The following is a 12690-nucleotide window of genomic DNA, read 5'->3' as shown; positions in this document are numbered from 1 at the left end:
GAAACAAGGTTTCAATATTGCTGTCCATCAATGATTCCCAACCATTTCTACAGAGCTTGAGCAATTTTGACAAAACCAATGGAAATACAGTTGCCCTAAGTTGGTAGAATCTTATTCAAAATTATTCACAGCTGTGATGGCTGCCAAAGGTGCTTCCATCAAGTATTACCTGGGGTGTGAAGACATACACAATCAAGATTTTTTTTGTATTTGTAATTAATTATGAAATGTTTCTATCATTTACTTTCACTCTGAAAATGTAGAGTAGCAAGTCATTATGAAATGTAATCCCTTATTAGACACAATTTTAAGGCAACAAAATGTGAAGACTGTGCAATGGGTGTATAAACTTTCACTAGGCACTGTGTACAAAAAAAAAATGTCTCCCTCATGTGGTTGAAATTCAATACTGACTGCGTCACAAGTCAGCCTCAGCACTAAGTCCACCGGCCTTCAACTGACAGGAATTAAAATGGAATTGACCCCAACTGACAGGAGGCTGGGGAGGGGATGAGGGCTCATAATGACTGGAATAAAGTGAATGGAATGGTACAAACACAAGAACATTGTGTATGTGGGATGTGTCAGTACCATTCCATTCGTTCCATTTCAGCCATTACTAGGAAACCGTCCTCCCGAATTAAGGTGACACCAGCTACCTGTGCTGCTACATGGCTACATGTCAAACTTACTGAAAAAATACACATGGAGTCCTCTTTCTTCTTCTTACATATTTTATTTTATTTTTTTAATCATTGCATCATCCTAAGGAAAGAACCGTACAGAAGTAAGAGTACCTGTTTGAGACAACTCCGAAGCAAGCTGTACACAAAAAACAAAAGAAAGAATGTTGCATCTGAATTATCTAAGACAGACTGGAAAAAGATGAGAAGAATAATAATCTTCCATACATAAAGATTGTGCACACCACAACCAGGAGAGTAGACTCCCACTGGTTCACCAACAGTGCTCCCTCTGAGTTCAATTGCACTTTGGTGTAGAGTAGCTTTATCAGACAGTCTGGTTCATGTCCATTTACTGTTTTGAAAAAAAGGGAAAACATGGCGCCACATGTAAGAATCATATTATCATACTGTACTTTGATTTCTCCAAAGCAAAGAAAGTCTTGTCAAAATGTACTGTACCGGATGTGCATTCTACGACTGTCACATGATCACAAACACCACTTAGGATAAAATCTACATTGAAGGGTTGCAGAGATTAGATAACAGAAGTAAATGAAAGCATCATTTTTAATTGAGTCTGTTTTGAATGACAGAGAGCAATTCAACGAATGTACTGCATTTCTCTATCATAGTGAGACAAGGATAACCTCTTAGTGCAAAATGGAAACCCATGCCTCTTCACATTTCCAAATTAAAATGTACTAGTTGGCTAAACCTCTCTCTCACAGCAATCTGAAATCTAAAGCCTCCCAAATCACCTATGGTGTAATCTACAGCCAAAACTTTGAGATTTGCAACTAACTCCAAAAAATGAACGTATTATTATTTTTTTTTTTAAATCTCCCATTGACATCAATGCACGATGTGCAAAAACGCAAAGTTAAGATTGTCTAAAGTTAGGATTTGTGTCATCGATATGTGTCAGAAACATTTATTCTAATGTCAAAATTTACTACAAAGTGTAAATAGGATAATTTTTGTCATAAAGTCAGTCTGGTCTAAAACGGAGTTTGGAACATCCGTGTGTCACAACAGGTAAATGAATTTTGGGTTTTGATTTGACGATGTCCATTTACCCACTATTATGGGGTGACCAGCTGCGGTGATTGCTCTCTATCCAATAGCATAGACAGTAAGGCAGGCCTGCCCAGCAGCTCTGACTTTGTTAACATAAGACAATGCGTCTCTGATTTTTTTAACTTGAGAAATACTGCACCAAACACCTTAGTCAGATTTCAAATTTTGCAACTAAAACATCCTCGGCCAAAAGGTCTAAATTAATTACAGATTTCTTGAGTTATCCTAGATTCATTATGGGATTTTGAGGAAAGGAAATAGGCTTCCAGTGTCTAATGGTGGACAAACATCATTAACCAAATGAGGACTCGGTCAGGAAACATACCTCGGAGACTGAAATCTACTTTTTCTAATGAGAAACAGAGCAGATGCCAAACGGCGTGTTCAGCCTCTCTTTAATGATTCTAAGCCACCCAGGGACCATTCTGCCCCGGGTGCCATTTTTATTTTTAAATAGTCGATTTTGTTCTAAGCAGACGATGGTAACAATTCTTATTTTTGTCATATTGAGGGAGCACTGTTTGACAAGTAAAAAACAACAACATCTAAACAAAAGAATAAGCAGTCATAACATCTTCAAGTTTAAAATGACAGAGGAAAGAAATAAATCAAATCAATCTATCAGTCATTTTTAGTGACAGACAGATTGATTCTCAAACGCATACTTGCTATTTGGTTAATTAGATATCGTAAACATTTGTACTTTTCTGTATGGAGGAAAATATTCAAGCTAGCTTATTTGATAGATTCTGTACGGTTATCATTAACAAACAAAAACAAACAAAACAAACCAAAACAAACACTTGGACAGACAAATCAATTAGCTTAAAAGCCAAATTAAAAACAAACCCTACTCAGGCACCTTAAAGGAACACTTTCTAATGCCATCATTGTTCCATGTACAAAGGTCTGTTATTCACCGAAGGAGTGTTGCTGAACCATTTACATTTGTACCTTAACTATTGTTGTTGGCAACATGTTTGGATGGTATAAAGTATGTGTTTTCTAGTGCATTTGGGGGGACTTTATCCAATGATTAATAAATGCCCCGCTCTTCGAATCATACATTATTTTCATACCATCTCAAACACTCCCCTGGTGAAACTTTCAAACTGCCTCCTTTTGCCAAAAAGAAAACACAACCAGAATCTCAAACTGAGAATACACGTTCATGTCAAAATAAAAATAATTGCCACCATGATCTGAAATAAATGAAAATAAAGGGTGCTTTCCCCATCCTATGGACAAAGCAGATCTGTATAGGAAACTATTTTCTGCTTAGAAAAACAATCTTATCATCTTAAAAATATACAGGCTGTAGTCTAGATAGCAGCTAGTCCCAGTGCTGGTCAGCTCTGTTGTCACCGCCCTTGGTAGGATAGCAACAATGGAGCTTTGCTGAAAGACACTGGTGTCAAGGCTACTGATAATCTTGACTCAGACTTGATACAAACACATATGTGTGAGTTGGTTAAATGAGGCCAAGGTTGACCAATCAGTATGAAATCATCATGGACAACTAGATTGAGAGCTTCATTTTAAACATAGATGAGCCTGCCTCCTCTTCATTATAATTATTGTGGGTCAATTAAAATCAATAGAACCACAAAAAAGAAGGGAAGCTTGCTGTTGATTATGATAAAGCTCAGTTTCTGGAAACTAGAAACCACTTGGCCCACTGATGAAATGCTGCTGTGGCACGTGAATAGACGCGTTAGCATCAAAGCTCTGATTAAGTTAGCGTCTGTTTCTGATCCGTTTCCAGCATAATTAAATCAGAATATATAACCCAAAACAATATGTCAAGATATATTTCTATATATTTCTTCCAAATATGCTTCAAACCTAAATATTCATCAAATGTAATAAATGTTAATTACTTGTATTCAGTAAATTATATGGTAGAAGTATGATACCTTATTACAGGTATTTTGTACCAGAGATAAGCAATAATGGGTAATTCATCTGATCATTTTGGCGGGTGCTCAGACACATGCTGTTTCACGATAACATGGTAAAGGACAATTCAAAGCAACTTCTGCTCCAAGTCAAAGCACAACAACGGTCAACTCACCCTCATCCGCAAACCAATCTCATTGGGCACGACCACTGAAACACGATCACTGCACAAATGTTAACAGTAATGTTAATGCAAGTGACGTTAATGTGACTCCATGACATTCATATAGCATTAGAGAGCTGAGGACCGACCAATTACACCGATTGCATATTAGCTAGCTTCCCTTTCATTTGGTTTGAAATGGGTCACCCATTTTCAAATGGGAAATGGGTAGGCCTGACACAATCAAAACCAGACACGGAACACAGTTTTATAGTATATACAGTTAAACAATTTAATCATGAAAAACAGCAATAATGGACATTAGTCCCTCTTGCCTCAAGGTCAATTTCAAAACAGGTTCAGAATACAGGCTACTATTTCAAAGTTTGTTATGCCTCCACCCTATGTATTGTGTAAGGGGACACCAACGGGTTTCACTTTGATTCACAAAGAAAGTCAGATAAAACATCCCTGACATGAGACGCTTAATAAAAAAACACTATCATGGCTTACTGAGCTTCACTGACATGGTTTAGAATTAATTGACTTTTTTTAGACCTAGACACACTCAATTAAGGAGTGTGGAACAGGAAAAAGCACATTCACAAAATGATGGTCCGACGGACTGTAAATAAATACGTCAGTAGCTGGGTAAACGGGATCTGAATTCACAGGGTATTGATGTGAAAACACAGAAAAACTGCATGCATTCAATTGAGTGCTTATCGAATGAGATTCGGCTTATTCAACAAAACGCGGTGTTGGGCTACGACTGTGTATTCACATTTCTATCCACTCTAGGTTTGATTCAATAAACTATACAACAAACCCCAAAGGAATCTGCCTCGCTCACTGAAGAGCACCAAGAAATAGCCCCAGTCACAAAAAAGAACAAAAGAGGAGCATAACTAAACAAACAACCTCCATAACTCGCACCACACACACACACACACACACACACACACACACACACACACACACACACACACACACACACACACACACACACACACACACACACTAAAGGAAAGACGATAACTTTGCTCATTTGCCAGTTCTCTTCAGGGGTTGACATTAGTTGCCTGGCTACTCAGACTCCTTGCTCCAGCCAAACGCTATGCCACACCCCTGGACGCTAGTTTCTTACGCAATACCTCGCCGACCCCGAATGCAAATATATTTCGGGGCCACCTGATTGGTCCAGAAACCGATGGATTGGGCCAGAGCCAGAACACGTAGGTAAAGCGGCAATTTGAAAATTCGTCATTGGCTTTGACACTAATTGGTTAGAGACAATCTAATCGCTGATTGCTTTATTTTGCAAAACGCGCCTCCTCACCACAAATGACTTCAATGATGGTAGACTCGGACTAAAGTATGTAGCGAACAGAAGCGGAAGAATTTAGTGCGGGTCGTTTTTAAGCAAAGACTACAGTACACTGTGGCTCTGTCTACAGGAGAGAAGCTCTTCTGACAAAAAGACAAGAGCTAAGTAACACAGACAGAGAAGGCACTTCTTAACTTTGTGATTCACACTCTTTTATATCCCTCTCAAGACACCCAACTAATGTCACTTTGAGTTTAATTCTTGTCTAGTCTTCTGGCCAAGAACTGTCCAAAGCACCATTAAACAGTACCAATGTATTTATCCTTAACATAATTTTTTGTCTCCAACCAACATTTGTACCATCTAATTTCCCATAACTAATTAACCAATCCACTTGCATGACTGTTCAATTGCAATATTTACGCATCATACTTAATCTGTATTACCAAAAGAGCAAAAATAAATCACACTTTGAGCAAATGATCATGTTTAGAACTGCCCAAAAAGGAGTGGCCATCATTCTACAAATGTTCCCTCTTTCTCAACGAATCTAAATGCAGCACTTAAATCAAGTCACCAAATTTAAATCCTCGATATCCTCAGTTTCATTACATGATGTTTCTTTAAAGGGAAAATCCATTCAATAAAATTATTTAGATTTTTTTCTGTTGATACAGTCCTAAAATGTTTTGGGACTGTATCAAGTGGACTAATGAAAAAAACAAATACCAAAGATAGTTTGAGTGGATTTTCACTTTCAAGTCAAGAATCAACCTTCAAATTTTGGCTGAAGTGTATTCACACAAACAAAGTCACACAAACAAAGTCTATGCTATGGAAAAGGAATAGAAGCATTGGCAGAGTAAGTCCCTGAAGCCACACAACAAAAGTACTGCTCAGTACCTGTGGAGGGATTCACTCCACACTGAGTGTGTCTGTAAATCTCCATGTATTCTTATTCACTTACTATTGTTTGTGCATTATACTGGTCTACGACATGAGACGTACACACTTAAAACAGCACGAGTACCAGGGCGAGTTTCTAGGTACTATCCAAAAGAAGGATTTACATGCATTCTGTACTTATAGAAATTCTCTCGAATCTCTGTGGTCATGCTCAAAACGGATCAGATATTGTTTTTGCTACATGAAAGACATCCTTCATTTGGCTCGTTTAGCTGGATACTGCGCATCCTCCAGCAGTTTCCCCTGCGGGGGGACACAGTTGGGAAGGAAAGCAGTTTCCCCTGCGGGGGGACACAGTTGGAAAGGAAAGCAGTTTCCCCTGCGGGGGGACACAGTTGGGAAGGAAAGCAGTTTCCCCTGCGGGGGGACACAGTTGGGAAGGAAAGCAGTTTCCCCTGCGGGGGGACACAGTTGGGAAGGAAAGCAGTTTCCCCTGCGGGGGGACACAGTTGGGAAGGAAAGCAGTTTCCCCTGCAGGGGGACACAGTTGGGAAGGAAAGCAGTTTCCCCTGCGGGGGGACACAGTTGGGAAGGAAAGCAGTTTCCCCTGCGGGGGGACACAGTTGGGAAGGAAAGCAGTTTCCCCTGCAGGGGGACACAGTTGGGAAGGAAAGCAGTTTCCCCTGCGGGGGGACACAGTTGGGAAGGAAAGCAGTTTCCCCTGCGGGGGGACACAGTTGGGAAGGAAAGCAGTTTCCCCTGCGGGGGGACACAGTTGGGAAGGAAAGCAGTTTCCCCTGCAGGGGGACACAGTTGGGAAGGAAAGCAGTTTCCCCTGCGGGGGGACACAGTTGGGAAGGAAAGCAGTTTCCCCTGCGGGGGGACACAGTTGGGAAGGAAAGCAGTTTCCCCTGCGGGGGGACACAGTTGGGAAGGAAAGCATTCAATACTTTCTGTTTGCATGGTTACGTACAGCAAATACAGCTTTTAGACTGACAGTCACACTGCCTGTTACTGTCTGTAGATATATGGGTCATATAACGGCTTTCTACAATAATCCGTTTTTTTTCTTATGTACAACAATGTTCTACAGCTCTGTGAATCAAGCTTGTGTCAAATAAAAACAACAGTCAAGCTCAAAGAGGAAGTACTGTGAGTAGTAGTAACGCTGTGAGCAAACGCTTGTGAGAAGAACATTGTACTAGACAGGCTTCCTAGAGACTAAGTACAGAGAGTTAAGATCCAATAGATTGATGCTCTGTGAGTATATTCACGTAGAAATAAAAACACCATGAATACTAACAGTAATACCATAGTCAATCATGGCTATAGGCTACAGTATAAAAGAAAGCACTAGAAGCAGAGTTGGGGTCAATTCCATTTGAATTCCACTCAATTCAGAAAGTATATTACATTCCAATGTAAAATGTTCCTCATTGAAAAGCATTAAAGACCATTGGAATTGGAATTTCCGTGTACTTCCTGAAATGACTGGAATCTAAATGGAATTGAGCCCAATCCTGACTAGAACAGAAATGTAGAAACGAGCTTGGAGGGATTTCTCCACTAGCCATGATTAAACAGAAAAGGGAAACTTGAATCCCTTTAGAAACTGTATTCATCAATACACTATATATTTGATCTATTGTGAATATCATCTATATATTCACAATACACCAAATATATCACATCTCTTTTCATAAAGAATTTATATCTTACAACAAACTGGAGGAGAGCCCACGGCAGGTTCATGGAAATTGGACTTAAAAAAACAATATATATATATATATATATATATTTCTAAAGCTGTAGTTTGCTCTCCCTCCCAGCACCAACCCACCCACCCCACAGTCCCCTTCTTTCCCAACACAGGCTTGTGGTCAATCAAGGCTCTCTATGGCACTTAAGCAAGCTTTTTATAGAATCTAACAGTTTGACCCTCCACCCCAGCCCTCCTTTTCAGCACCATGCATCTGAAAGCTGGCATCAACTTCCCTTCCCCAAAAATCTATTCTACATCCAGTATCTTTACCCTCTAGCTTCCCGACTCTCTCCTTTCCTCTCTCACTCCCTCTTGCTCTTCTAACTATGGTCTGAAAGCTTATATCATAACTGTGTGCTTATGTTGTTTTTCGTCTACGAACACGTCTATGTTTTTTGTCTCATGTTTACTGTGGTTGGTACTGTAGTACGTAGTGTGCTTGATTTGCCATGCTTTAGAAGCTCTGGTCTCCATTGGGGGTCGTCATGCCACGCTGCCCCTCATCTGGGGTGCTGCTGCTAGGTCTAGGTGAGGACCGGGTAGGCCAGGGTTACATTCAACTGGTCGTTGTGTTGGACCAGGGACTCGTGCTTGTAGTGGAGCACCAGGTCCTTCAGGGAGCTGTAAAGGTTGTAGGGCTCGGCAAAGCCATAGCCTTTGTCCGTCTTGTAGATGACGCAGTGCTTGGCGTCGCCGTCCACACTGGGGGAGACAGAGCAATTACAGTTTTATGCAAACAAACAAAAGGTCAAATGTCACAAATGTTTCCTTAGTAATTAAAAACAAAAACAACATTTTAAGTTATACGTTAGGGTTGGTCTGAAGCCAAAAAAGAAAGGAAATTCACAATCATCACAAGCCCCAACTTCACCCATGCGCTACTAAGGTTTTCCAGGGCACAGCTTTGACCTACTCCACACTGTAAAAAACATCCTGTTGTTTTTACGGTAACTTACTGGCAGCCAGTTACCTGTAAGTTACTGTAAAAAAGGTACAATATATTATGTAGAATTACAAAGCAACTGTAAAGTTTATAATGTACTGTTAAACCAAAGTTTCAATGGAATTTAAGGTAGAATACTGTACTTTTTTTCTTTTTTCCTTTTTTACAATAACTTACAGGTAACTGGCTGACAATAAGTTACCGTAAAAACGACAGGATTGTTTTTACAGTGCAGTAGCTATGTGGGTCTCCCCTTTGTTGTCTACTGGTGTCCCCTTATATCAATGGCACAGTGTACAATTGTCATTTGAGGGGATGCCAACAACATCTATTTAAAATTGGCAAGTAAGAATAGGGATATAGTATGTTTTAGTTTTAGTTACAACCACATACTTTATTCCTATTTGCCAATTTTAAATAGATCAACCCATCAATGAATAATCTTAGCTCTTTCGACTGACACAAAAGGATATGTAACACATTGAAATAAACACTCACACTACAGAGCAGGCATAGGAGCCCTTCTGCGTCTGGCTCTCTCGGATGAGGAAGGTTCCGTCACACTTGTCCCTCAGCAGCTCCTCTGCCTGGGTGCGCTTGATGTCGCCCATGTACCAGGTGCCGGCGTCATGGTGGGGCGAGCCTTCGTCCTCCTCCACCAGCCAGTAGGAGCTGTAGGAGGGAAATAAAAAAGAAAACAGATTTAACCTTTATTTAATTAGGCAAGTTAGTTAAGAGCAAATTCTTATTTACAATTTTAAATTTTATTCCACCTTTATTTAACCAGGTAAGCTAGTTGAGAACAAGTTATCATTTACAACTGCGACCTGGCTAAGATAAAGCAAAGCAGTGCGACACAAACAACAACACAGAGTTACACATGGAAAAAACAAGCGTACAGTCAATAACACAATAGAAAAAAAGAAAGTCTATATACAGTGTGTGCAAATGGCGTGAGGAGGTAGGCAATAAATAGACCATAGTAGCGAAGTAGTTACAATTTAGCAAATTAACACTGGAGTGATAGATGAGCAGATGATGATGTGCAAGTAGAAATACTGGTGTGCAAAACAGCAGAAAAGTAAATAAAAACAATATGGGGTTGAGGTAGGTAGATTGGGTGAGCTATTTACAGATGGACTATGTACAGCTGCAGCGATCGGTTAGCTGCTCAGATAGCTGATGTTTAAAGTTAGTGAGGGAAATATAAGTCTCCAGCTTCAGCGAGTTTTGCAATTCGTTCCAGTCACTGGCAGCAGAGAACTGGAAGGAAAAGCGGCCAAAGGAGGTGTTGGCCCAATGGGACTCCCAATCATGGCCGGATGTAATGCAGCCTGGATTCGAACCAGGGAATGCAGTGACGCCTCTTGCACTGAGATGCAGTGCCTTAGACCGCTGCGCCACTCGGGAGCCCAAAGATGGGGGGGTTAATGACTCATCGTCTTACTGGATGTCTTTCTAAATCCTTTATAACAGTTTTAGGTTTATTATTAGATGTATTTTGGTGCTGCAGACGTTTGGCGAGATGGTGCAGAGTTTAAAAGCCTTGGGCCTTTTAAAGAAAGACAACATGATCATTGTCAGTGGGCAGAATTGGTTGCAATGATGTAACTATGTAATTTTATAAAATGTATTTTTTTACAACCAGAATATGACATAAATTTGACGTCAATACAGAATACAAGGCAACAGTTTCAAATTCAACATTTACAGATGGCCAGATGTGTAAATGCCAGATGGGCTGGTTAATTTTTAGCCTTTTTCGGCCTGTCCAACAACTTTTTTGAAGCAAAATTATAATGGGGGTAAAATGGGCGGGGGTATTAGAAATGCAAGAGCCGATTTCTGGTTCCAGTCCGCTCCTGCCCATGTATGTAGCTCTTAACAAGCGATCTAATCACTTGCCAAACATTCCTTCTTCATCACTTACTCTTCTGCCTCGTTCTTTATGCCCAGCCATTCATTAATCTTCTTCTGCCTCGTCCCCTTCTGTGTCAACCACCTGCAAGACCAAAGAAAGAGAATTTGACTCCATTCCTCTTCAATTCAGTTCACAAAAATACTAATAGAAAATAATAAGAAGCATAACATAGCATTGTATAGCCTAGCATTGCATAGCCTAGCATTGTATAGCTCCCCCAACCAACATGTCCAGGTGGGGAGCAATGGCTCTACATGGTTATCTTAGCTGGTACACATTTGGGTTGACCTTTTGGGCAAGATATGGAAAAACCAAGTGAATATAGTCAGGGTCTGTCTGTCTATGGGACCCAGTTGGGCCTACTACCAGGGTCGCACATGGGAAAACCCATGTGGACTATAACATGGGTCCCAAATGGGCCCTGAATAATTTTTCCCATTGGCAATCTGGTGTTAGTTTTTCAGGAATTATGATTGGGACCCAATCGGGTTAACCATTTAAGTCACACACAGGCAAACCCATAGGTCCCAAATGGGCCCTTTACCATTTACAAAGGGGTTAGCTGGTGTGAATATGGCCAGGGATTGTCTCTGGGACCCCGTTGGGCATAGCACCTGGGTCATGTGTGGGTCCAAAATGGGCCCTGAATACTTTTTTAATGCGCTGTAAAAACGCCAACTAATGAAATGCAGAGAATATTTTGAGGAGCAAGGGCATATGACGGAATTTCAAATTCAGGCGCTAAACCAAAGACTGTACAGTAAACGTTGGGGTTCTAACTCCATGTCTACAAAGTGATTTGACCGGTAAGTGGAATGGGTGATGTTTTTTGTGTGGTTAGCTAGCTAATCAGTTTTGGTATTTTCTGATGTTGCCTGGCTGCAGACTTGTTATAACTAACGATAGCTAGCTAGCTAGCTAATGTTTGGCATTGTTTCTAGTAAGCTAGCTAACGCTATGTTTCTAACTCAAGATGAGCTGAAACAATGTGGCTAGCTAGCTCAAAAATCCTCCTTGTTGTCGAGGTAGCTATCTAGCCGCGTCATGAACATACTAGGCCTTGGTTTATTGTTGAGCTAGTTCCTGTCAGTGTTGCCAACTCCTCAGTAAGGAAAGTAGCTATTGGCTATCCTAAAAGTCGCTAAATGACGTCATCGCCTAATTTGCATAATTGGCCATGTGCATGTAACTGTGATGGACGCTGTAGGAGAGAAATAACGTCGTGGGAGAGACAAAAAGTGAGTAAAAAAACACCCTAAATATGTTTAGAGCTACAAATGAGCAAGCTGCAGAGAGCGGCACACAGTGAATAAGAACCAGATAGTTGAGGCCATACTCCTCCTTCAGGACTTTATGGACCCCATTGTTATTCCCCGTCATAACAGAGGCATTGTCAGTCCCTATCCCCAGAGTTTCTCTTTTTTAAGACAACACCTCTCGAGGAAAGCCACAACAGCACGGTCTATAAATTTGGCATCTCCTCCCTCCAACTCAACAAGCCCCACAAAAGTTGATACAATTGTCTGCTTGGTGTCACTAAAGTACCTTATCACAACCCCCAGGTACTTAGAAACACTTACATCCATGGACTCATCGAGGATGAGGATGAAACGCTGGTCACTCACATCTGCGACCAACTTTTTCAGAATGTATGGTGCTAGAACACCAATTATCATTTCTGTACACTTTGAAGTGGGTAGCAGCAGTGGAGTCTGAGAAAGCAGCTCTACATGCTTCTCCAATGTGATCACATGCCAGCATGGAACAGTGTTCAGTGATAGCTAATGTCATGGTGGCCTCAGACTATAATGGAGAGTCAATTTTTTAAACGATAAATTGCAACTTGTTTTGGGTGGAACTGTTATAAGGCTTTGCATTTTGAGTTTGATTTTGAGTTGTCATGTGTTTTTTTACATCACTAAGTTTGGCGTAGAAATCAGCCTTACAATACAGGCAGCATGCCCGTGTATCATCTCCAATAAACAGCTTCAACCAGCCTTTGAATT

At 40.6% G+C, this 12690-nt stretch overlaps 1 protein-coding gene across 5 annotated transcripts in view; it reads right to left on the bottom strand.

Annotated features, from left to right (window-relative positions):
• Positions 1-716: 716 nt before the first annotated feature.
• Positions 717-12690, bottom strand: part of LOC129823853 (phosphatidylinositol 3-kinase regulatory subunit gamma-like) — a 57943-nt gene continuing 45969 nt past the window's right edge. For all 5 annotated transcript variants that reach the window (XM_055882893.1, XM_055882897.1, XM_055882898.1 and 2 more), the window contains exons 14-16: positions 10694-10765; positions 9262-9435; positions 717-8522 (exon numbers count right to left, since the gene is read on the bottom strand). In XM_055882893.1, the coding sequence (XP_055738868.1) occupies positions 8345-8522; positions 9262-9435; positions 10694-10765 (424 nt within the window). In that variant the 3' untranslated portion in view covers positions 717-8344. The remainder of the gene's footprint in view (positions 8523-9261; positions 9436-10693; positions 10766-12690) is intronic.

This window comes from Salvelinus fontinalis, chromosome 26, assembly GCF_029448725.1.
Source record: "Salvelinus fontinalis isolate EN_2023a chromosome 26, ASM2944872v1, whole genome shotgun sequence".
In the NCBI taxonomy this organism is placed as follows: Eukaryota; Metazoa; Chordata; class Actinopteri; order Salmoniformes; family Salmonidae; genus Salvelinus; species Salvelinus fontinalis.
Note: the sequence above shows the minus strand (reverse complement) of the source record. Positions and strands in the feature narration are given on the sequence as shown.